General features: G+C 35.3%; 1 protein-coding gene across 7 annotated transcripts in view; it reads left to right on the top strand.

Annotated features, from left to right (window-relative positions):
- Window positions 1–27385, top strand: part of CSPP1 (centrosome and spindle pole associated protein 1) — a 199374-nt gene that overhangs the window by 133357 nt on the left and 38632 nt on the right. For all 7 annotated transcript variants that reach the window (XM_022595255.3, XM_089899055.1, XM_089899054.1 and 4 more), the window contains 3 exons: window positions 11988–12117; window positions 14687–14834; window positions 25815–25967. In XM_022595255.3, coding sequence (XP_022450963.2) covers window positions 11988–12117; window positions 14687–14834; window positions 25815–25967 — 431 coding nt within the window. The remainder of the gene's footprint in view (window positions 1–11987; window positions 12118–14686; window positions 14835–25814; window positions 25968–27385) is intronic.

The raw sequence follows: 27385 nt of genomic DNA, 5'->3' as shown, positions 1-27385 counted from the left end.
TAGATCACTTTGGGTAGTTTTGACATTTTAACAGTATTAAGTTTTCCAATCCATGAACAGGGGATGTGTTTCCATTTGTTTATGTCTTTAATTTCTTTCAGCAATGTTTTGTGATTTTCACCGTACAAGTCATTCACCACTTTGGTTAAGTTAAATCCTGTGTAGTCTCGGTTTTTTTGATGCTATTGTAAATAGAACTGTTTTTGTAATTTCCTTTTCAGATTGTTTGTTTGTGTATAGACATTCAACTGATTTTTTTGTGTTGACTTTGTGTTCTGGTACTTTGCTGAATTCATTTTACTAACAGTTTTGTGTGTGTGTGTGTAATTGTTAGGGTTTTCTGCATATAATATCATATCATCTGCAAACAGAGATAATTTTACCTCTTCCTTTCCAATTCGGTTGCTTTTTTAAAATATAAATTTATTTATTTATTTTTGACTGTATTGGGTCTTCGTTGCTGCACGCAGGTTTTCTCTAGTTGCGGTGAGGGGGGTCTACTCTTCATTGAGGTGTGCGGGCTTCTCATTGCGGTCACTTCTCTTGTTGTGGAGCACAGGCTCTAGGCACGCGGGCTTCAGTAGTTGTGGCTCTTGGGCTCTAGAGCGCAGCCTTAGTAGTTGTGGTGCACGGGCTTAGCTGCTCCACGGCATGTGGGATCTTCCCGGACCAGGGCTTGAACCAGTGTCCCCTGCATTGGCGGGTGGATTCTTAATCACTGCGCCACTAGGGAAGCCCAATTTGGCTGATTTAAAAATTTTTCTCTTGCCTAATAGTGCCAGTACTATGTTGAATAGAAAGGGTGAAAGCAGGCACCTTTGCCTTGTTCCTGATCTTAGAGGAAAAGCTTTTAGTCTTTCACCATTGAGCCTGATGTTCACTTTGGATTTTTCATATGTGGTATTTATTATGTTGAGGTGGTTCCCTTCTAATTCTAGTTTGTTGAGTGTGTTTATCATGAAAGGTTGTTGTTAAATTCTGTTAAACGCTTTTTCTTTATCAATTGAGATGGTCGTGTTGTTTTTTCTCCCCATCATTCTGTTAATATTGTCTATTATACTGATCAATTTTTATATGTTGAACCATCCTTATATCCCAGGAGTAAATCCCATTTGGCCGTGGTATTTAATCCTTTTAATATGCTGATATATTTGGCTTGCTAGTATTTTGTTGGGGATTTTTACATCTGTGGTCATAAGGGATACTGGTCTATAGTTTTCTTTTCTTGTAATGTTTTTGTCTAGTTTTGAAATCAGGGATATGCTGGCCTCCTAGAATGAGTTAGGATGTGTTTCCTCCTCTTCATGTTTTTGGAAAAATTGGAGAAGGACTAGTGTTTTTCTTTAAATGTTAGGTAGAATTCATCATTGAAGGCATTAGGTCCAGGGCTTTACTCTCTCAGGAGATTTTTGATTAGGGATTCAATCTCCTTATTAGTTATAGGTTTATTCAGATTTTCTATTTCTTTGTGATTTAGTCTTACATCTTAACTATATTAAATCTCCAATCCATGAACATGGATGTCTTAATTTATTTGGGGTTTTTAAATTTCTTTCAACAGTATTTTGTGGTTTTTTAGACTGTTTAACTCTTGTTTAATTTATTCTAAAGTATTTAATACTTTTTGATGGTGTTGTGAATGGTCTTTCCTTAATTTCATTTTTATATTATTCATTGCTAGTTTATAGAAATACAATAGAAATTTGTATATTGATCTTGTATCCTGCAGTTTTGCTGAACTCTTTTAATTATTACTGTTTTTAGTGCATTTTTTTGCATTTTTCTGTATATATGATTTTTTAAAAATAAATTTATTTATTTATTTATTTTTGGCTGTGTTGGGTTTTCATTGCTGCGTGTGGGCTTTCTCTAGTTATGGTGAGCAGGGGCTACTCTTTGTTGCAGTGCATGGCTTTCTCATTGCGGTGGCTTCTCTTCTTGTGGAACACGGGCTCCAGGCTCACAAGCTTCAGTAGTTGTGGGTCGCGGGCTCGAGAGCACAGGCTCAGTAGTTGTGGCACCCAGGCTTAGTTGCTCTGCGGCATGTGGGATCTTCCCAGACCAGGGCTCGAACCTGTGTGCCCTGCACTGGCAGGCGGATTCTTAACCACTGTGCCACCAGGGAAGTTCTCTGTGTATATGATTATGACATCAGTTAATAGAGGTTACTTCTTCCTTTTCAATCTAATGCTTTTTATTTCTTTTTCTTGCTTAATTGCCCTGCCTAGGGCTGCCAGTACGATGTTGAATAGATATTATGAGAGTGGGCATTTTTGTCTTATTCTGTTCTTAGGTGGAAGGCATTCAGTCTTTAACCATTAAGTATGATGTTAGTTGCAGGTTTTTCATAATTGCTTTTATTAGCTTGAGGAAGTTCCTTTGTATTCTTTGTTGATTATTTTTATCAAGAAGGGGTATTTAGCATATTCTTTCAAAATTTTACTAACTTGGAAGTTGAATTTTGCGAAATGCTTTTTCTGCATCTGTTGAGATGATCCTGTGGTTTTTGTTCTTTATTCTGTTAATGTGATGTAGTATATTTATTGGTTTCAGGTATATTAAATCAACCTTGTATTCCTGTGATAAATCTCACATGGTCATGGAGTATAATCCTTTACATATCTTGCTAGATTTTTCAGTTTACTAATTTTTTGTTGAGGATTTTTATCTCTGTATTCATGAGTGTTACTGGTCTTTGGTTTTTGTTTTCTTTTGATGTCTGTTTGATTTTGGTATCAGGATGATACTAGCCTAATAGAATTAGTTGGATGCATTCTTCCATTTTCTATTACTTTGGAGAGTGTGTGAAGGATTGTTGCTAATTCTTCTTTCAGTGTGGTAGAATTCACCAGGAAGCCAGTTGATCCTCATCTTTTCTTTATGGGTAATTTTTTGATTACTAATTTAATCTCTTTCCTTGTTATTGGTTAATTTCATATTTAAAATATTGTTTTTGCATCGGTTCTGGTAGTTTGTGTCTTTCTAGAATTTGCCCATTTCATCAAGATAATCTAATGTGTTGGCATACAGTTCTTCATAGTATTCCCTTACAATCTTTTTCATTTTAATAAAGTCAGTAGTGATGTTTCTTTTATTTTTTTATTTCAGTAATTTTAGTCTTCTTATTTTCATTCTGGCTAAACATTTATCAATCTTGTTGATCTTGTCAAAGGATCAGCTATTGGTTTAGTTGATTTTCTCTGTTGTGCTTCTGGTCTCCATTTATTTCTCCTCTAATCTTTTTTTTTGCGGTACGTGGGCCTCTCACTGTTGTGGCCTCTCCCATTGCGGAGCACAGGCTCCGGACGCGCAGGCTCAGTGGCCATGACTCACGGGCCTAGCTGCTCTGCGGCATGTGGGATCTTCCCGGACTGGGGCACGAACCCGTGTCCCCTGCATTGGCAGGCGGACTCTCAACCACTGTGCCACCAGAGAAGCCCTCTCCTCTAATCTTTTTATTTCCTTCTTTCTGTTTACTTTGGGTTCAGTTTGCTCTTATATTTTCTAGTTTTTGAAGGTGGAAGTTTAGGTTATTTAAATATAGTGTCTTCTTTTTAAATATATACACACTACAACTATAAATTTTCTTTTTATTACTGTTTTAGCTTCAGTCCTTAAATTTTATACATTGTGTTTTCATTTTTATTCATCTCAAAGTATTTTTCAGTTTCTCATTTGATTTGTTCATTGATCCGTTGGTTAGTTTGGGGTATGTTGTTTAATTTCCACACAATTGTGAATTTCCCAAATTTCCTTTTGCTACTCATTTTTAATATAATTCCATTGCGGTTAGAGAACATATTTTGTATTATTTCAATCCTTTTAAATTTATTGAGGCTTATTTCATGACCTAACCTGTGGTCTGTGCTAGAGAATATTTCATATGTGCTTGAGAAGAATGTGTGTTATACTGTTTTGGGGCAGGTAGTTTTATCAATGTGACTTAGATCTAGCTGGTTTATAGTGTTTTTTATTTTCTGTTTCCTTGTTGAGCTTTTGTGCAGTTTTTCTATTATTAGAAGTAGTGTATTGAAGTCTTCAGTTATTATTTTTGATTTATTTGTTTCTGTCTTCAGTTCTGTCTGTTTTTGTTTCCTGTGTTTTGAGTCTGTAGTTATGTACATATATGGTTATAATTGTTATGTCTTACTGATCAGTTGACCCCTTTATTGGTATAAAAGATCCTTTCTTTGTCTCTAGTAACAATTTTTGACTTAAAATATATTTTGTCTGTTAACAGTACTGCTACTCTTGTTCTTTTCAGTTGCTGTTTGCATGATGTATAATTTTCTGTGTTTTAACCTCAGTGTAGTCTTTGAATCTAAAGTGTGTCTCTATGTAGACAGCATACATTTGCGTCCTACCTCCCACCCCTTCAATTCTGCTAGCTTTTGCTTGTATTTACATTTAATGTAATTCCTGTTAAGGTAGGATCTCTGTCAGCCATTTTGCTATATATGTATCTCTTAAAAGTATATTTTATGTCTTTTTTGTTTCTCTGGTTCTCCATTAATTCCTTTTCTTTGATGTTAAATATAGCATTCCATTTTAATTCTCTTGCTTCTTTTAGTGTAATTTTTGTATTATTTTGTTTGTGGTTTCCTTGCAGATTGAAATTAATATTTTAATTTAAAAGAACTGAGTTCAGATTAACACCAATTTAATTTCAGTAGTATACAAAAATTTTTCTTTAATATAATGCCATTCCTTTCCTTTTTTTTTTTTTAAATTGGCTCATTCTACTCCATTCCAAGCCTTATCTTTTTTTTTCACATCTTTATTGGAGTATAATTGCTTTACAATGGTGTGTTAGTTTCTGCTTTATAATGAAGTGAATCAGCTATACATATACATATATCCTCATATCCCCTCTCTCTTGCATCTCCCTCCCACCCTCCCTACCTTTCCTTCTTCTTGATGCCATTGTTGTCAGACAAAGTGTATCTTTATACACTTAAGCTCCTCAACACAATTTTATAACCCTTCCTTCCTTCCTTTATGTAGTTGTCTTTTAAATCAGATAGAGAAGAATACAGTTACAAATAAAAACATATTTGTAATATCTTTTTTAAAAATATATTTTTAAAAATTTATTTATTTATTATTTATTTTTGGCTGCATTGGGTCTTTGTTGCTGTGTGTGGGCTTTCTCTAGTTGCGGCGAGCGAGAGCTAGTCTTCATTGTGGCGCACGAGCGTCTCATTGCAGTGGCTTCTCTTGTTGCGGAACATGGGCTCTAAGCACGCGGGCTTCAGTAGTTGTGGCACATGGGCTCAGTAGTTGTGGCTCGTGGGCTCTAGAGCATGGGCTCAGTAGTTGTGGCACACGGGCTTAGTTGCTCTGTGGCATGTGGGATCTTCCTGGACCAGGGCTCGAACCCATGTCCCCTGCATTGGCAGGCAGATTCTTAACCACTGCACCACCAGGGAAGTCCCATATTTGTATTATCTTTCATCTTTACCTATGTGGTTACTGTTACTGGTGGTCTTTATTTCTTTGTGTTTACTCCAGTTACTGTTGAGTGTTCTTTAGTTCAACCTGAAGTGCTCCATTCAGTATTTCGTATAAGACAGGTCTATTAGTGATGACTTCTCTGATTTTTATTTAATAATGTTCTAATTTCACTTTTATTTTTGAGGCATAGTTTTCCTGGATATAAAATTCTTGGTTGACTTTTTTTTTTTCTATTAGCACTTTGAATATGTCATCTCATTGCCTGCTGGCCTTCATGGTTTCTGATGAGCTGTTAATCTTATTGAAGATCCCTTGTATGTGATGAGTTATTTTCTTGCTGCTTTTGAGATTCTTTCTTTGTCTTTGGGTACGTTGACTATGATGTGTATAGATGTGGATCTCTGAGTCTTTTGCATAATTTCTAAGAAGTACGAGCCCTGGATCACCAGGGAAAAAGGAGAAAAGGAAGCTTGAGAGGAGCCTTCAGTTGTTAGGGAATCATTGCTCCTACTTTACCCAACACTTAGAACCTCTTACCTTTGACACAATTCCCATCCCATGCCTCCATAAACAGGGCAAGGTTTTAGGGATTTTATTAGTCGTATACCATCAATACCATCAATAAAATCTATGACTCAGTGAACAAAAGAGAAAAGTGTGTATAAGTTTACGTATTTTTTCCATTTCTTTTAGTTTTGAATGGTGGTTATCTTTGCTCTTTGTTTTATGTGCTTTCTTTGTGTACTCTTTCAGAAATATATTTCTTGAAATGTGGAAGCAATATCACTCTTTAAGCAAAAATGATTGGAAAATTGATGAGAGACAGAATTATAGGAGGATGATACAAATTTGTTTAACGGAGGAGGGTAAAAAGTACAGAGATTATTAATGAAGCTACCAGTGTCTGAGTAAGAAAAAGGGAAATTCCCAAAGCAGTTGGTAAAATAGAAAGTGAAGATTAGGGACTTTCAATACTTTTCCATGGAAAATGTGACGTTCATATTCAGAAATGACAAAATATACAAGGATATAAACCATAAGTGGGAATGGGCTTGCAAAAAAAGAATGACAGAGACCTCAGATTAGGAATTGTTAGGCAAAATATAAAATGGTCATATTGATCATGTTTATATCAGGGCATAAGAAACTATGAAGAATGACCAACAGATTTGAAATAGAATTAACTAGATATTTTAGTAAAAATTTTAAATAATTGAGAGTAGTAAGTCAATGGATGGGCCTTAATAGCAGATTTGACATACCCAAAATGAGAATTAATAAGTTGGAGCAATGGTTTTCAAATGTGGTTCCCAGAGTAGCAGCATTTTGGTAACATGTTGGAAATGCAAACTCTCAGGCCCCATCCTACCTATGAATCAGAAACTCTATGCTGGGGCCCAACAACTTGTGTTCAATAAGCTTTCCTGGTGATTCTGATGTACACTAAAGTTTGAGAACCTCTGAACTAGTAGATCTGAAGAAATTCAGCCAGAACGGGGAGAAAAAGACATGGAAAATATGAAAAAGGGGGTAAAAATTATGGCACTATAAAGGTTTAAGTGTAACTAATTGGAATTCTAGAAAAAGAGAGAGAATGAGATGGAAGAAGTATTTGAAGAGATGATATCTTAAAATTATCTACAATTGATAAAAGGTCCTAATCTATAGATTCTAGAAGCCTAATACTTCTCAAACAGGAGAAATAAAAGAATTCCATACCAACACAATCATAGTAAAACTTCAGAACATAAATGAAATACAGAGGAACTTAAAATCAGCCAGAAGGAAAAGACATTACTTTCAAATGAACTCTAGGAAGGAATTCAGAAGATAACTATAGATACCGTCAATTTGTTAAGATGATTTTGTACTCAGCAAAGTTATTTTTCATGAATGAGATTGAAATAAAAATATTTTAAGAGAAACAGCTGAATTTGCCACTAGCAGACCCTTAGTAAGTACAATTCTAAATGCAGAAGGAAGGTCACATACGGGAGGTCTGAGTTACATGAAAGAGTAGAAAGAAAAAAATGTGGTAAATATGTAGATGGAATTAAATAAATATTATGTATGGTAAAATTATAATGGGTTTAAAAGTAAGTAAAATTAAGAGTAATTAATAGGAATAGCATGTAATTTGGATGGGGTTAGATGGAGTTAATGTGTTTAAAAATCTTTGTATCATTTGTGAGCATTGTAAAGATTTCGATTAGCTTTAGTCTTTGATAAGTTATGTATGGGTGTTATATTTCTAGGATAACCACTAAAAATATATGGACAAAAGGTGCAACTTACTAATGTGCTAGAGGAAAAAGAAAATCCAAAAGGAGGCAAAAAAAAGAGAGAACAAAAAGAAACATTGAATGGTTTAAGGAGCCTATTTAATCTGATTGTAAGTCCAAATTAAATGGCAAAATTAAATTTGATGTTAGTAAATGGTAAAGTATATAGGTCAGAGAGAAAGTTTGTCATACTAGTTGCAGAAGCAAAATCCAGGTACATGTTACTTATAAGATATACTTGAGCAAGTGGTAGAGAAAAGTTGAAAGTAAAAGGGTACAGATATACTAGGAGACTATGAATTATACTAAAATTTGTTTACCTATAGTAACATTAGATGAAATGGATTTTTCAGTCATAAAGGTTTGTTTGGGACAAAGAGGATCCATTTATAAAGAATAGAGGTTCATTTTAGCAGGATAATATAACAAAAATTTTTATGCACCTGAAAACATCATCTCAAAATTCATAAAGCAAAAATTTAAAGAACTGCAGGTAAAAGTTGACAAATATAGTATCCTAATGTGAGACTTTATTACTTCTTTATATAAGTGTTAGATAAAGCAGAAAATAATAAAGTTAGAGAATAATTTACTTAACATAATTAACAAGCTTATTTTAGTGGAAATGTATAGAAATTCACCTCAAACTTGAGAATATCTATTTTTACTAATCTCACAAGAATATTTATAAAACTTACCACATCCTAGTCCTTAAAGGAAGTCTCAGTAAATTTTGGTAGACTCATATCCTATGGACCATTTAAAGTAGAAATCAATTTTTAAAATAACAAACCCTTGATATATTGGAAATTAGAAAACAGGGAACAAATTAGGAAATATGTAAAAAGGATGAAGATTAAAATATTTATCAGGCATTTAAAAAGTGAGAAAAAGAATAGCAAAGTAAACCCAAAGAAGCAAGGAAAGAAATAATAAAGAAGAGAAATAAATGAAATAGAAATATATAATACTGAGGATCAACAGAATCTAAAGTTCTTTGAAAAGACTATTAAAATAGATAATTCTCTACTGATGTTGGTCAAGGAAAAAAAGAAAAAACCAAAAGTGAAAGGTATAAATAAGAAATATTAGGAATGAAAAAAATTGTCACTTTAGTTGTAGTTAACCTTAAAAAGACAATAAAAATATATTATGAACAAGTTTATGACAGTGAATTTAGAAATTTAAGTGAAGAAAAATTCCTATTAAAATTTAACTTAATAAAACTGATAAGTAATAAAAAACATTGATAATATCAAAACTGTTTTAAAATTTGGGGATCACAAGTTTCAAATCATCCCACAAAATAAACTCTGCATCTAGATGGACTGGTTAATTACACCAGACATTCAAGGAAAAAAATTAATCTTAAACTAATACAGAGTATCAAATTCATACTGCTACTGAGACTATGATACTCTTGATACTCAAACCTGACAAGGCCAATATGAGAATAGGAAGTTATAGGCTAGTTTCACTCACAGGAGAATCCTAAAATTGAATCTCATAATGTAGAAAAGGATATTTCATCCCAAATTGCAATTATTCTGGAAAGTAGAATGAATAAACTTAGTATTTCATATCAACTAAGAGTGTAGGCTCTGCAGGCAGAGTGCCTTGGTTTGAATCCAGGTTTTACTAATCAGCTTAAGGCAAGTTTCTTAAGTTTTATTTCTTGTTTGTTAATTGGGATAATAGTGGTATCAACTCATAGGGTTATTCTGAGGATTGAATGAATTAAAATATGTAAAGCATCTAGAACCATGTCTGATATATACTAAATGCTAATTGGTGTTAGATATTGACATTATGGTAAAATCAATTACTGTAATACATCATATTAAGAGAACAAAGAAAAAAGCTATATGGTTATCTCAATAGATACAGAGAAAGCATTAATAAAATTCAATATGTCAGTATATTAGAGGGAGAGCTGCTTACACTGAGAAAGTATAAACATGAAAAACCTACATCATATATTTTACTTAATGGTGAAATGTTTAAAATACTCTTTGAGATTGATAATAATGACTAGTGTAATTATCATTACTTTTAGGGCTCAATAATTGTATCAAGGTCAAAAATAAGAAAGGAAGGAAGATAGGTACAAGGATTAGAAAAGAAGAGAGAAAACTGATATTATTTGCAAAAGAATGTACAGAGAAAATATAGAATTAATAGGAGTGTTAGCAGAATTGATGAACACAAAATTAGTATATAAAAAGCAGTTGCAGGAAATGGTAATTTCTTAAAATGTTAAATGTCTACTTACCATACAACACTGCAGTTCCACTGCTAGGCATATACTAGAATGTCCTCTAACACCATATACAAAAATAAACTCACAGTAGATTAAAGACCTAAATGTAAGACCAGAAACCATAAAACTCCTCAAAGAAAACATAGAACACTCTTTGACATAAATTGTAGCAACGTTTTTTTGATCCATTTCCTAAAGCAAAGGAAATAAAAGCAAAAAATAAATAAATGGAACTTAATTAAACTTAAAAGCTTTTGCACAGCAAAGTAAACCATCGACAAAAGGAAAAGACAGGCTACTGAATGGGAGAAAATATTTGCAAATGATATGACCGATGAAGAGTTAATATCCAAAATATATAAACAGCTCATACAACTCAACATCCAAAAAACAAACAACCCGATTAAAAAATGGGCAGAAGACCTGAATAGACATTTCTCCAAAGAGGATGTGCACAGGGCCAACAGGCAAATGAAAAGAGGCTTAACATCGCTAAGCATCAGAGAAATGCAAATTAAAGCCACAATGAGATATCACCTCACTCCTGTCAGGATGGTCATCAAAAAGAACACAACTAGCAAATGTTGGTGAGGATGTGGAGAAAAGGGAACCCTGGTACATTGTTGGTAGGAATGTAAATTGGTGCAGCCACTGTGGAAAGCAATATGGAAGTTCTCAAAAAGCTAAAAATAGAACTACTGTATTACTCCCCACTCCTGGGTATACATCTGAGAAAAACAAAAACACTAATTCGAAAAGATACATGCACCCCATTGTTCATAGCAGCATTACTTACAGTTGCCAAGATATGGAAGCAACCTAAATGTCCATCAACAGATGAGTGGATAAAGAAGGTGAGATTTATGTACACAATGGAATACTACTCAGCCGTAAAAAAAAGAACAGAATTCTGCCATTTGCAGCAACATGGATGAACTTGGAGGGCATTATACTAAGTGAAATAAGTCAGAGAAAGACAAATACTGTATGATATCATTTATATGTGGAATCTAAAAAATACAACAAACTAGTGAATATAACAAAAAAGAAGACTCACAGATATAGAGAGCAAACCAGTGGTTACCAATGGGGAGGGACAAACTTTTGGGTGTAAGATAAGCTCAAGGATATATTGTACAACATGGGGAATATAGCCAATATTTTTTAATAACTGTAAATGGAAAGTAACCTTTAAAATTGTATAAAAAATAAAAAATATATTTAAAAAAATCCCCAAAACAATAAAGCACACATTTTATTTTTGCCAGCAAAAAAAAAAAAAAAGGTGATGATGTTGTTTTCGGAGATAGGAGCCTTTTGTAGTCTCTTTTTTATTAATACAGTTTTATTTTTAAAATAATATTTGAGTTTATCTTTTATAATAAAGATATTTAAATATATTGTTTTCTTCAAAGTGGCTATATTCCTGTATTTTAACATGTATTATAAACAAATAGTACTTTATTCCTTGAGGTTTATATTACTGTAATATGTTAAAAATTCTTTTTTGATTCCTTGTAAGTTTTTTAAAATTTTAAATTTATTTGGGATAGTCAGACTCTTTACTGTATTTATATTGTTTTATTCTTGAAATGGCTAGGAAGTTATTTTCAATACTTTATTTTGGAGCAAATTTATTGAGTAAGTCATTAGTTATGATATTACTAGAGGGACTTCCACTGCATTCAGAAAAGTGCGTAAGTAATATGTATATTGCTTGATGAATTATCACAAACTGTTTTTACTTGTATGTGAAAGTTTTACTTGCATGTAACTGCCACCTAGGTCAAGAAATAGATTCAGTAGATTTGAAAGTTCCATTAATTGTGAAAGCAGAGATGGGGTTATTTACTTAAGGATTTCTCTTTGAACTATAGGGAAATTCTTTTCCTATTTTAAATGTACTTAAATGCCATGCTATTTCAAAGGCGTGTTGCATTTTCTTCTTGTTTTGTTATAAATGAATCTGGATTATTGTGTATTTGACGTAGGAGTACGGTTGGACAGAATGAACTGAAAATTACAAGTGATCGAGCAATAAATTCAGGATTGTTTTTTGAAGGTAAACCAAAGCCTTCAAAACAGTCACTTCAGTCTTACCAAGAAGCTTTGCAGCAGCAGGTATTCATTCATTTTTTTATTCATTCGTTTGTTCATTCATCTAATGGTAAACATCTTATGTGTTAGTACAGTGGTCTGTTAAAACTCAGAGTGTGGCAGAGGAGAACAAATTCCATTTATTTATAATTCAGTGTGATAAGGTTTGATGTAGGTAGACTGGAATGCATGGGATAGGGAGAATAATTGCCTGGGCTGTTAGGAGGGCTTCACATGGTTGATGATATTTGAGTTGCATGTTATACAGTGAATAAATGTGAAATTCCTGGTGTATTCAGTGAATGGAATTGATGTAGGAGAAGGGGCTGGAGTGTTAGATTGTGCTGGATTGTGAAGGATGGCTAATAAGGGGTTTTCAGTTTCATCTTGTTATCAGTAGCCAAAGGGAGGACATTTTAAACCAAAGAGTGAAAGAAATAGTTGATATGAGTAGATGTGGCTTTCAGGAAGATACCTGGTTCTGATATGGACGGTTGGGAAAGAGATGTGGCAGAGAAACCTTTTAGTAAACTATTGAGGTAGTCCAGCCAGGAGGTAACAAGGCCCTGAACCAGGTGGGGAAGATGGGAGGGCATCCAAGAGACAATTCTGGGGTTCCATTGATAGGGCTTAGATTTAGGGAGTGAGGAAAGAACAGAGGGCTTGAAGATGATTCTGAGTGTTGTAATCTGAGAGAATAATGAGGCTGTGAACTAATGGTAGGGAAAAAAGAGGTAGAATGCTTAGGGAGGAGGATAATGTTCTGTTGTGGTTTGTAATGTTGGAGAGAGTTTACTTAAGAGTAACTGTATCAGGGACTTCCCTGGTGGCGCAGTGGTTAAGAATCCACCTGCCAATGCTGGGCACACGGGTTTGAGCCCTGGTCCAGGAAGATCCCACATGCCGTGGAGCAACTAAGCCCGTGCATCACAACTACTGAGCTTGCACTCTACAGCCCGCGAGCCACAACTACTGAGCCCGCGTGCCACAACTCATGAAGCCTGTGCACCTAGAGCCCGTGCTCTGCAACAAGAGAAGCCACTGCAATGAGAAGCCTGTGCACCGCAACGAAGAGTAGCACCCGCTCATCGCAACTAGAGAAAGCCCTTGCGCAGTAACAAAGACCCAACGCAGCCAAAAATAAATAAATAATAATAAATTAATAGCTTAAAAAAATAAAAGAGTAACTGTTTTAGATGTATGGGTTTTTTGAGGGGAATACTCATATCTCCTCCAGAGAGGACCCTGGAACTCTAGGTATATATTCACCTGAGGTACTTTTCTACAAAGTTTCACTTGGATTTCTTCTAAAGCTCAGCTTTTTTGTTCAGTTTTTTACGTTGGGCAACCTCCTTGGAAGGTGGATTTTTTTAAATTACAGAATTACCAACATTATTGTTTTGTGTGTTATGATTCTACAGACAAAAGACTGCATTTATCTGTTTTCAAGTGAGCATATTGAAAACGCCACCGACAAAACCAGATTTCCTAACTCTAGAATTTTATTTTATGTATGTGATAACTTCCTTGGCCTTTCTGGAGTAGTTGCTTAAATTTTCCATGCATATGGTTATGATTTTAAAAGTAGCTTTCCAAAATGTAGATCTTTATTCATTGCCTATTTATGCTTTTAGAGACCAACCCTGTGCTTATACTTGATGATGATAAGACTGTATTTGTTTTTATGCTTTCATAAAGTATACTTAAATAGCCCAACACTCTCCAGAGAGCTTTGAACCTTCAACAGCTTTGAATTTGGGGAATGGAGTTTGCCCAGGGTAGAGTAGGTCTGGTGGGGTATAGGAAGTAGTTGGCCCAAATCTCATGAGGTGTGAGGAGTAGTTTGTTGCTGGCCAGATCCCATGAAAGGGTAGATGAAAAAAGGAAGTAGGGAGATTTTGTTGGTCCCCATGAAACTGGTGAGGTTAGGGAGGGGATGAAGCTGGGGGGTGGGAAGATGGAGTTGGTTTAGTCCAAAGTGGCACCAGTGGCTGGAAAGGACTCAAGTGACACGATGTGAGGGAGTAGCAGTTATATATTCCAGCTATCAAAGTGTTGTTAAATTGTTTTTATTTTATTTTTTTATAAATTTATTTTATTTTTGGCTGCATTGGGTCTTTGTTGCTGCATGTGGGCTTTCTCTAGTTGCGGCGAGCGGGGGCTACTCTTCGTTGTGGTGCCCAGGCTTCTCATTGCGGTGGCTTCTCTTGCTGCGGAGCGTGGGCTCTAGGTGCGCGGGCTTCAGTAGTTGTGGCATATGGGCTCAGTAGTTGTGGCTCGTGGGCTCTAGAGCACAGGCTCAGTAGTTGTAGTGCACCGGCTTAGTTGTTCCATGGCATGTGGGATCTTCCTGGACCAGGGCTCGAACCCGTGTGCCCTGCATTGGCAGGCGGATTCTTAACCACCGCGCCATCAGGGAAGCCCCTTAAATTGTTTTTAAATATATTTGTGATGTTAAATTTTATAGTGAAGTATACTGAAAAAAAATCCAGTTTTTTCTCTAATAAGAAAAATAAACTCTGATATTAAAACTAACTTTTTGTATCAGAATACTTGTCAGCACTTATTACGAATGTTTCTTAATGTTGTTAAGATTCGAGAAAGAGAAGAAAGAAGAAAGAAAGAACGAGAAGAAAAAGAAGAATATGAAGCTAAATTAGAAGCTGAAATGAGAAGTTATAACCCCTGGGGGAAAGGTGGAGGTGGTGCTCCTCTGAGAGATGCAAAAGGAAATCTGATAAGTATGTTATTTCCATTGATTTGTTGTTTTTAAGAGAAACTAAGTTTAACTTTTTAAAAGAATGGGGAGTAGAAAAAAGTGGGAATCATAGTCTGTAAGGCAAGGTCTCTTTTTGTACAGCTTAATGCAAAAGAGGTATTTTGATAGTAAGCATAATAACAGGTTAGTTAAAAAGCCTTTTTTCTTCAGATTACTATTCATTTATTTTTATTACAAATTTTTCACCCTCCAATGATGATAACTCAGTTGCAGAGAAAAGTTCATGTTAGTTGGCAAGTTTTTACCCAAACTAGTAGTTAGAATTTTTAAAAGTTTTCTAGTAAAAACAATAAAACCCTTATTGCAATTTGTTTTTAAACTAGTAAGACGTCTTTAAAATAAGTGATCTGGTGTAGTGGGGGGATGTTATATTTAATTCATATATGCCATGTACTTGCACAATGCAGGGACTCCTTTGACAAAGATCTGGCCTCAGAAAGTTTTGGCAGGTTGCAGAATTATATTGATTTATCTTTCAATTATGTACTCTTAAAAATGTTCTATCTAGAAATCACACAACAAGCACTTTGAAAAGACGCTTTATATAACTTGTTATATATATTGGAATGGTCTCTGATTAGCTTTTAGCTTAGAATAAAAGCAGAGAAAGATAATGGGTTTTTTTTAAATTAATTGTAAATGAGAAATGAATAATTAGGAACCCATTAAAATGGTAAAAATGTAAATTTCACATTCTTTGGGTTTATGCTTTGTTGTAGGGATAGCTGAGTGATGCAATCAGAAGATTTTGAGGGGTACTGAGTTATTAGAGTTCTTAAGTATTATGCCTTTGATTCTTTGTTAAAGATGACTTTTTAAAAAAGATATATTTGAGGCCCACTTAAATTAATGAGATAATTCTTTTATTTTCCAAAGGATTTATTCCTTTCCTTTCTTCACCTCATAAATACTTTCCTCACAGTTTTGAAGACTAGAACTCTTACTCTCTCTTTATAGATGAGATGATTTTAGGTGATGCATAGATAAGCCTAGAAGTTAAATGTTTATTTGAATATATATTAGAAAAACACTGGTTTTCCATTAATGGATAGTACTATAACATTTCCTTTGAAAGTAAAGGCATTTAACGAAAAGTGCTCTAATGAAGAACTCCCATTTCTCAGAGGCTTAAGGCTTAAGGCAGTGTAAATTTACTTCTCACTTAAGTCACATTCTGATGCTGTTTGGGTGGTTCTCCTCCAAGAGGTGACTTGGAAATGTGAGCTTCTTCCATTGTGTCATTCCACCATTTTGGAGTCCTTTATTTCTAGCTGCACAGATGTGGTCCAGAGGGTGGGAGAACAAGTTGAGAATTTTGTTGGGGCCTGGCCTGAAAGTGGAGGAATATCACTTTTATCTTTGTTCCATTGTTCAGACCTAGTTATAAGGCTCTAAAGTAACTGCTTGGGAGGCTGGGAAGTTTTGGGTTCTTTATACCCAGGAGGAGGACATGAGATTGATAAGCATCTACCCAGTCTTTGCTATTAAATTTAAATTGTAAATTGATAGAAACATAACAGTTACCACGAAGGAAGTGCTTATTTATGTAACAGAAACTTTGGGAAACACTGGAATAATTTCCTAGAAGTTTCCAGCTTGCTCTAAGATTATATCCAGTTCAGACAATACAATTACAGTGTTTTGTGTATGTTTAATTGGTGGAAGTGAGTAGGATAAGTGTTTGTTATTGAATTATAAAATACTGTTTTAGAATTGCTTGACCTGACAGGAATGGAGCAAACTTTTCTGAGATTTTTACTTTTAGTGGTAATGTTTAGTTTGCTTATTTAATGCTACAGTCATGCCATGAAATAAAAAAGGTGTGCTGTTTTATCAAATGCAGTGGAACTTTTTTTTAAATGGTATTTTCAAAGCAAGTAAACTCATCACTTAAAGAATATCAGTTTGTTTTGTATGTGGCTGTTATATTTTAGAGAGAGAGGGAACATAATTTTTCTATTTAAAATATGTAGTAAAGGGCTTCCCTGGTGGCGCAGTGGTTGAGAGTCTGCCTGCCAACGCAGGGGACACAGGTTCGTACCCCGGTCCAGGAAGATCCCACATGCCGCGGAGCGGCTGGGCCCGTGGGCCATGGCCGCTGAGTCTGCGCGTCCGGAGCCTGTGCTCCGCAGTGGGAGAGGCCACAACAGTGAGAGGCCCGCGTACCGCAAAAAAAAAAAAAAAAAAAAAAAGTAGTAAAGTTCAGTGTTTTGCTTTATTTCATGAGATGGCCAAGGCCATATAACAGGGGTTATGTTGGGTAACTTTAATTCAGCTGCTGGCTTTTCTACTTACTCCTGTTTCATCTTTGATCTTTTATTACAAACAAATTAAAGAAATTGAATGTTCACCATTATCTTTGCTCTCTAAGAAAGATCTCTTTATAAGGTAAACTCGTTATTAATAAAATATCAAAATCTGTTACTCATACAATTTTAACATAGCATCAACCATTTTAGAGTAAATACCTCTCGTTTTGATTACTTGTACTACACTTAAGATCTGTTTCTCAAAATGACAAAACTGTATCAATGGAGAACAAATCACTGGTTACCAAAGATGATAGCTGAGGAGAGGGAGTAACTATGATGGAGTTTTTGGGGGTGATGGAACTCTTCTGTATCCTGATTATGGTGATGTTACTTGACTCTATTGTATATTAAAAATTTAAAGAACCTGTACACCAAGAGAAAAAAAGTAAAAAAAAATTTAAAAATACTTAACCAATTTGAAAGATAGCAGAAATATCTCATAGTTCTAATTGATTAATAGCAAGATTGCTTCACATATATTTGGTTAAATATTTGTATTTCTTTTATGTATTATATTTGCCCCAGTTAGATTTACGTTTGTTTTTATACTGTTTATTGAGACACAATTTGCATACAATAAAATTCGCCTTTTTTTTTTGCGGCACACGGGCCTCTCACTGCTGTGGCCTCTCCGGCCGCGGAGCACAGGCTCCGGACGTGCAGGCCCAGCGGCCATGGCTCACGGGCCCAGCCGCTCCGTGGCACGTGGGATCCTCCCAGACCGGGGCACGAACCCGTGTCCCCTGCATCGGCAGGCGGACTGTCAACCACTGCGCCACCAGGGAAGCCCAAAATTCGCCCTTTTAAAGTGTTTTGTTCATTGAGTTTTGACAACTGATTCTGGTAACCACTGCCATAATCAAGATATTGAACTTATCCAGCCCGATACCCTTGTCAGTCTCTGATCTGCACTCTTTCACAATAGTATTGCCTTTTATGTTTTTTTTTTATGTCTTTGTCATACAAAAACTTAGTATGATGTTTTTGAGATTTATCCATGTTGTTATATATGTCAGTAGTGTATTTCTTTTTATTACTGAATAGTATTCTGTTGTGGGGAAGCACCACAGTTGTTTATCCATTTACCAGTTGATAGACTTTTGGATTCTTTATAGTTTGAGGCTATTATGAATAAAGCTGTTATAAACATTCACTTACAGGTCTTTGTGTGGACATAAGTTTTCAGTTTTTTTGGGTAAATGCCTAGGAATGGAATTGCTGGGACATATAATAAGTGTATGTTTACCTGTGTAAGAAGCTCCCAGACCTCTTCCCAAAGTGGTTGTGCCATTTTGCATTCCCACCAGCAGAGCATGAGATTTCCCGTTGCTGTGAACCCTCATCAGCGCTTGAGATTGTCTTAGAAATTTGTCAGTCTATTAAGTGTGTAGTGACATCTCATTGTAACTTTTTGTTTTGAAATAATTTGACTTATAGAAGAGTTGCAAAGATAGTATAGAGAGTACCTTTTACCTAGGTTCCCTTAATGTTAACACCTTATGTAATCTTGGCACAGTGATCAAAACTGAAAATTAAAATCGTTATGATACTATTAATTAAATGATAGACTTTATTTGGATCTCACCAGTTTTTCCCCTAAATCCTTATTCTGTTCCAGACTGTAGTCCAGGATCCCATGTTGCATTTAGTTGTCATGTGTCTTTAGTCTCCTCCAGTCTGACAGTTCCTCTTTCTGTGTCTTTTTTGTTTATATATATATATAATAGCTTTATTGAGATCTAATTCCCATAACACACAATTTACCCATTTAAAATATACAATTCAGTAGTTTTTAGTATATTCATAGGGTTGTGCTAAAATCACATAGTCAACTTTAAAACAATTTCCCCTTTGAATTGCTTTGGTACTTTTGTTGAAAATCAGTTGACCATAACGTTATTTCTAGACTCTCAGTTATGTCTCATTGATGTAGATGTCTGTCCATATGCCCTGTTACTCTCTTCATTATTGTAGCTATGTAGTAAGCTTTGAAATGGAGAGGTGTGAGTCTTTGAACTTTGTTCTTCTTTTTCAAGATTGTTTTGGCAACTTGACTTCCTTGGCATTTTCATATAAATTTTACTCAGTTTGTCAACCTTAACAAAAGAAAGCAAGCTGGGATTTTTCATTGACTTTGTAAGTCATTTTTGCGCAAGCCAGCATCTTAATTTAACAATATTAGTCTTTTGATCCATAAATGTGGAATATTTATCCACTAATTAGTCTTGGTTAACTTCTCTTAGCAATATTTTGTAGTTCTATTTTGTAAACCTATTTTGTTAATTGTATACTTAAGTATTTAATGTGTTTTAAAAGATACGTTTAAAAATTTCAATATCTATTTGCTCATTGCTAGTTTGTTGAAATATAGTTGATTTTTGTGTATTGTCCTTGCTTAACTCACTCGTTTCAGTAGTTTTTTTTTTTTTTTGGTAGATTCTTCAGGATTTTTTTTTTATGTAGACAGTCATGTTATCTGTAGACAGAGTTTTATTTCTTCCTTTCCAATCTGAATGCCTTTTACTTATTTTACTTGTCTTTTCCCTGGTTAGGAACTCTAGTACAATGTTTAGAAATCATGACACCAAATCGTGAAGTTTGGTGGTTTGAATCATTTGAGGAATTTATCCATTTCTTCTGAGTTTTTGAATTTTTTGGCATAAAGTTCATAATATTTTATTATTATTCTTTTAAGCTCTGTAGGATCTATAGTGATGGCACCTGCTTCTCTTTTATTCCTGATATTTGTAACTTTTATATTCTTTCCTTTTTCTTAACCAGTTTGCCTAGAGATTATCTATTTGATTGATCTTTTCATAGAACCAGCTTTTGTTTTCATTGATTTTTCTCTGTTGTTCTTCTCTTCCTATTTCATTGATTTTTGCTCTTTACTATTTTCTTTCTTTTGTTTGCTTTGTGCTTTTAATTTTCTCTTCTTTTTCTGATTTATTAGTGTGGAAGCTTAGATTATGGTTTGAGACCTTATTTCTTTCCTAATATATGCATTTAAAAATGCTACAAATTTCCCTCTGAGTACTGCTTTAACTGTATATCTCAGATTTGATATGTTATATTTCCATTTTCATTCAATTCAGTTTTCTAATTCTCCTTTTCTTTGACCCATTGATTATTTAGAAGTGAGTTTTAAAAATTTCCAAATATTTGGATTTGCAAATGAAGCAACTGCAAAGGATTAATCTCCAAAATATACAAGCAGCTCATGCAGCTCAATATCTAAAAAACAAACAGCTCAATCCCAAAATGGGCAGAAGACCTAAATAGCCATTTCTCCAAAGAAGATATACAGATTGCCAAAAAACAGATGAAAAGATGCTCAACATCACTAATCATTAGAGAAATGCAAATCAAAACTACAATGAGGTATCACCTCACACTGGTCAGAATGGCCATCATCAAAAAATCTACAAACAATAAATGCTGGAGAGGGTTGGAGAAAAGGGAACCTTCTTGCACTGTTGATGGGAATGTAAATTGATACAGCCACTATGGAGAACAGTATGGAGGTTCCTTAAAAAACTAAAAATAGGGCTTCCCTGGTGGCACAGTGGTTGAGAGTCCGCCTGCCGATTCAGGGGACGTGGGTTCATGCCCTGGTCTGGGAGGATCCCGCATGCCGCGGAGCGGCTGGGCCCGTGAGCCATGGCTCCTGGGCCTGCGCATCTGGAGCCTGTGCTCCGCGGCGGGAGAGGCCACAGTGGTGAGAGGCCCGCGTACCGCAAAAAAAAAAAAGAAACAAAACTAAAAATAGAACTAACATATGGCCCAGAAATCCCACTCCTGGGCATATACCCTGAGAAAACCATAATTCAAAAAGAGTTATGTACCACAATGTTCATTGCAGCACTATTTACAATAGCCAGGACACCGAAGCAACCTAAGTGTCCATCGACAGATGAATGCATAAAGAAGATGTGGCACATATATACAATGGAATATTACTCAGCCATAAAAAGAAACAAAATTGAGTTATTTGTAGTGAGGTGGATGGGCCTAGAGTCTGTCATACAGAGTGAAGTAAGTCAGAAAGAGAAAAACAAATACCATATGCTAACACATATATATGGAATCTAAAAAAACAAAACAAAAAAAACAATGGTTCTGACGAACCTAGGGGCAGGACAGGAATAAAGACCTAGACGTAGAGAGTAGCCAGGAGGACACAGGGAATGGGAAGGGTAAGCTGGGACGATGTGAGAGAGTAACGTTGACATATACACACTACCAAACGTAAAATGGATAGCTGATGCGAAGCAGCTGCATGGCCCGGGGAGATCAGCTTGGTGCTTTGCGACCACCTAGTGGGGTGGGATAAGGAGGGTGGGAGGGAGATGCAAGAGGGAGGGGATATGGGGATATACGTATGCATGTAGCTGATGCACTTTGTTATACAGCAGAAACTAACACAACACTGTAAAGCAACTATACTCCAATAAAGATGTTAAAAAAAAATTCCAAATATTTGGGCATATTTCCAGATGGCTTCCTGTTGTTCACTTCTAGCATATATTCTGTTTTGTTCAGAGAGTATATTTTTTTGTTATTTCAGTGTTTTTAAGTTTATGAGATTTATTTTATGGACTACCAATTTTATATATATATATATATTTTTTTTTTTTTTGGCGATACGTGGGCCTCTCACTGTTGTGGCCTCTCCCATTGCGGAGCACAGGCTCCGGACGTGCAGGCTCAGTGGCCGTGGCTCACAGGCCCAGCCGCTCCGCGGCATGTGGGATCTTCCAAGACTGGGGCATGAACCCGTGTCCCCTGCATCGGCAGGCGGACTCTCAACCACTGCGCCACCAGGGAAGCCCCCACTGCGCCACCAGGGAAGCCCCCATTGTTATTTACCTTATCGACTGTGATCTCTATAAGTAAGTGTATATATTAACCTATAAGGTATATATTAACCTAATTTGGAAATATGTACTGTACTAGTAGTGACAGTATTGGAAATTTTCTTTAGCCCTCTGAATTGATTCATTATAAAAGAGTTTGTGTGTCAGCAGTAGATTGCTGAATAATCCCGGCCTATGGTACTATTGAACATAACTTAGCCATTTTCTTTAAAATGTTTGGTATTTTCCACCAAAGTACAAAGAGTAACTTGTAAAGTTAATTTTAATTTCAAAGTATTTATTTAGGCTTATAAAAAAGCAAAGATTATAAAATAAAATAAGGAATGAAAAGAATTATTATTTATGTATTGTTTACCTGTAGGTATCATATAATTTATCATATAATATCATATAATCATATAATTTATTAGCCCTGGTCTGATAAATTGTTCAGAGAGTAGAATTATTTTCCCACTCATGAATCTGTAACATTTTCTTTCGTTATTCCTTTCTTTGTGGAATTATTCTTGTAATGCTAGCAATATTATATTAAATGATATAATGATATGCATTTGAAATAAATGCCCATTTTCACTGATACCTTTTCAGTTGGCAAATTACACTTTTGACCAAAGTGCTTTTTTAAATTTTCATCTTTTAGCTGACTTCATACCTTTTATTTTACTGCCTCGCAAAAAGATAGACAAGGAGTGACCAATTGATTGACAAATCATCTCTTCTAATAAAAAGCAGTATGGATTTGTTTTGATTGCTGAGTCTGATAGTCTTGTCTTAAATAATAATTATGTACTCTGATGAAATTAATTTTCCTTTTATATAAATACATTGACTATTCTAATAGTTGAGAAAACTAATCACAACAGTAAATTAAAACATGTTATTGATTTTGAAGTTTATTATAGTGTTTACTTGTAGGATATATATCTCTTACTTTATAGTTTGTGTAGGTGAATATCAAAGTGATATTTTATTCCCTGACCTTTCACTAGTTTGGTAACAGAGTGAGCTTAATATATTGCACTCTTGTAATATAAAAAAGAATACTATATATATAATTGTTCATAGTGACTTATTTACATAGGCTGGTTTTATGCTCTTCTAGTGAATTGGATGACAATGAGATATTGATTTCCCATAGGAGTTATTTTGTTTCATTTTTATGACAGTTTTGAGACCACAGCTATTCATTAGTTCATGACCTTAACTTTCCCATCATCTTTCTAGTTTCATTTACCTCCCATATTCAGATAGATCCCAGGATTTGGCTATGATTTCAGGAGTACCCAACTAATTCTTGCCTTACCACTCCTTGGCACTTGAAAGTTTTCTTGGAATCAGCTTTTCTCTGTGTTTTCAGCCAGTCCCTTCTCTCTTGCATTTTCAGTTTTTTTTGTACTAATTCCTTCCCTTCCAGCTCTGAACATACTTTGGTTAACTTATATTCTTAAGCACAAATAAACAAACAAAAACTCTGCTCTTGACCTTGCTGTACTTCCCTTACATAAAACACACTCCAAAAGTAGTCTGTACTTGTTGCTGCCACTTCTTACCATCCTCTTATTGCTTCATATTCTATAAAATGACTTCTAGTTCCTACTACTCTACTGATGCTACATTTTCAAAAATAACTGATGTCCTAATTTCTAATTTAATGGTTTTTACTCAGTGTTCATCCTCTTTGAATTGGGTTGACAATTCTTGCCTTTGAGTCCTGTGCATTCTCTGCAGTGCTATCCTCTCTTCACCTGACATTTATTGTATGTGTATTAGGAACTGGGTTATTCTTCTGGGTCTGTAAACCTGAACTTTGTTCTAGGACTGTCTTCTGACATCATGTGTTCCTCGAGTTAGATATATTCCTTCTATCCATTTTCTCCCACCTATCCAGGTTCTGAGTCCAACCTGTCTTTTCTTTCTTTCTTTTAATCGGTGCATTAGGCAGTTAGTTTAATAATTACTTTATTTATTTTTGGCCACACCGCACGGCATGTGGGATCTTAGTTACCCAGCTAGGGATTGAACCTGTATCTCCTGCAGTGGAAGCACAGAGTCTTAACCACTGGACCATCAGGGAAGTCCCCGACCTGTCTTAAAAGCAGCAGCAAGGATGTGAACTTTCCTGATTCTGAACTCTCTTTCTCTTTGGTAATGTTCATGTGTTATTTGCCATGTTCTATCTGGTATTCAAACTGTGATTCATGTTAAAAATACATCCTTGAACATAACAGGCTTTCTGATAAGCACTTTCTTTTTTTTTTTTTTTTTTTTTGCCGTACGCGGGCCTCTCGCTGCTGTGGCCTCTCCCGTTGCGGAGCACAGGCTCCAGACGCGCAGGCCCAGCGGCCATGGCCCACAGGCCCGGCCACTCCGTGGCATGTGGGATCCTCCTGGACCGGGGCACGAACCCATGTCCCCTGCATCGGCAGGCGGACCCTCAACCACTGCGCCACCAGGGAAGCCCTGATAAGCACTTCTTATATCCAGGTTTATGTTCACGTTCACTGCTGCCATACTATCTCAGTTACTTTTGTGGAGAAAAACTACTTTTTATCTTGTTAAAGCTTTTGTGTTCTATAACCATTCAAGTTTGTTTTTAAGATTGACTGGTTGTTTGATGTAGTCTTATGTGCTCAGATTTTTGCCATGCATATGTGGTATCTATTGCTGTTTTCCTAACATGTAGTATTTTAAAAAAAACATTTTCTTGCAGTTCTTTTTTTTTTGCGGTACGCGGGCCTCTCACTGTTGTGGCCTCTCCCGTTGCGGGGCACAGGCTCCGGACGTGCAGGCTCAGCGGCCATGGCTCACGGGCCCAGCCGCTCCGCGGCATGTGGGATCTTCCTTGACCGGGGCACGAACCCATGTCCCCTGCATCGGCAGGCGGACTCCCAACCACTGCACCACCAGGGAAGCCCATATCTTGCAGTTCTTGAGTCAGTAATTTGTGAGTGTTTTAGCTGGATGGTTCTGTCTCAGGATCTCTCATGAGGTTGCAGTCCAAGATGTCACCTGGGGCTACAGTCGTTTGAAGTCTTGATTGGGACTGGAGAATCTGTTTCCTATATGGCTCCCTCACACAGCTCAGGAGGCCTCAGTTGCTTGCCATGTGGGCTTGTCTTTAGAGCTCCTTAAGTGTCCTTTTGAAATGGTAGGTGGCTTCTTCAGAGTGAGTGAGCCAATAGATCAAGCAAGGTGGAAATATATTGTCTTTCATGAAGTAGCCTCAGAAGTCATATACCATCATTGTGCATGCAGTATCCTTTTCATAAGAAACAGTCCACACTCCAGGGGAGGGGAATTGAGCTCCATCTTTTAAGGGAGGATTGTAAAAAAATTTGTGGATATATTTTAAAACTCCACTCCACATGATATTTTTTCATTAGGAATACTAATGATGTTGGGAAAATTTCACTATGACTTGTTTTGAATTGTAACTATGTTTGTTCTGTATTTAAGATATTCAAAGTTCTGAAGTAACATAGATATGAATATGGTTTTTATGGGTTGTCAAAAATCCATATACTCCTAAGTTCTCTAGTGATTTTGAATTTATTTTGTAAGGTTATTTTCTGAAAAATTTCTTACAAGTTTTGATAATTTTGTTTCTGTTTTCAGGGCACCAAGATACCATTGAATTATTCCAGCTCTGTCCTATTGTTTTTCTCTCCATTCGCCTACTTTAAGAAAATGTATTAAGTATACTAATTATAGAAATGCATTTATTGAAATAAATGGCTTATTTTTCCCTCTCAGCTGATTTGAATAGGATGCACAGACAAAATATAGATGCCTTCCATAACCCAGATGCAAGAACATATGAAGATAAAAGGGCTGTTGTATCTCTAGACCAAAATTTAGCCACTTCAGATGCTGAGAACCTAGAAGATTCCGCAAATAAAAACTCAGGTTTTTAATCACATTCTATTCTTTTGTTTTTTTGGTTTTTTTTACATTTCTAAAGTTGTTCTGTTCTCCAAGAAAGTTCTTATGATTTTGAGAATTTGGTTACTCTGAGTCAGGAAGCATAACACATTATTCATGCTATTTACAATAACTTTTCTACATAGGTACTTTGAAAAAAGTGAATAAAGAAATACATCTTGCTCCTTAATAATATGTATGTATTCTCAGCTTTATTACTTGCTTATGTGTACTTTAGCTGCTGCTAACACTTTTATTTTGCTGATGGGGAGGGTATTTCTTAAAATCAAATAGTCTTTCTACCCATACAGAGTTTGGTAAAGTTTACGGGTTCTTATACCATCAGAATTAGTTTGAATTAGTGAAAACATATCAGATGTTGTATGATAAATTGTACAGTGAAATTCATTTTTTGTTTGTTTTATAATCAGTTGCCCTCCCTTATAAAACCACAATATACAAAGAAATAAATGAAGTAATTAAAAGTTTACTTTGACTTCTGGTCACATGTGCCTTTCATAAGCAAATATCTTTGATTTGTTATTAAACAGGGTCCTTTAATTAAAGATTCTGTAAATTGAAGATTATTCAATATCTTTCTTTATGACTTGCCAGGAAAAGTTGTAATCATCTTTCTTTATCAAGTATATGTGAAAGTATGTTACATATTTAAAATTCAAATGAAGTTTAAAGAATATACCACCTTACACTATATTTTGATGCCTATAAAAGTAACCATTTATTTATGACAAATTCTCTTTTGTATATTCACAGGAATTTTAATTTTAGACTAGAAAAGAACTCTATATTAGGAAGTCTTTCTAAAATGTCCCCGACTAATCATACAGTTTTTTACAAACTTAAAAAATTTTTTAATGCATATTGGCCAAATAGGCAGACTAAATGGTGAGCTCTGATTAGAATTACTAGCCTTGCATCTTTCAAGCCTTTGATAGTAACACTGATCTCTGCAGCCTTTTTGAACACTTCATGAGATGTGTGGTTGGTTGTTTCCATGGACAGCCTGTGTCACTGTTTGATCTCTAATTACAAGAAAATGCTTTCCTACTTTGATCCACAATAGATTTTTACACAGTGGATCTAGTTTTGAGTTTTGGAGTACTAAAATTAGAACTTTTGATTTTGATGAAATTACTAATTTGGCTGTCACTCTGAGTCTGTAATAATTCAGTGTACAATAGCAGCATCAAAACACCTTTCCATTTTATTGAAGAGAATTTTGACCTCTTTCTGATTATCATTATTTTTCTCTTCATTGGCTTCTGCTTCTGGTAGTCTTTATTGAGATCAGTGGTACAGACCCCTTCTCTTCCGTTCTCTTCCACACCCTGTATTGTTTGTAGTTCTCTCTTAGCCTAGAACTTTCTCTGTCATAGTAATAA

The sequence above is a fragment of the Delphinapterus leucas genome, chromosome 17 (assembly GCF_059928025.1).
Source record: "Delphinapterus leucas isolate spDelLeu-1000000601 "Yukka" chromosome 17, BTC_Dleu_Yukka2, whole genome shotgun sequence".
Taxonomy (NCBI): Eukaryota; Metazoa; Chordata; class Mammalia; order Artiodactyla; family Monodontidae; genus Delphinapterus; species Delphinapterus leucas.
This window is presented reverse-complemented; position numbering and strand designations above follow the sequence as displayed.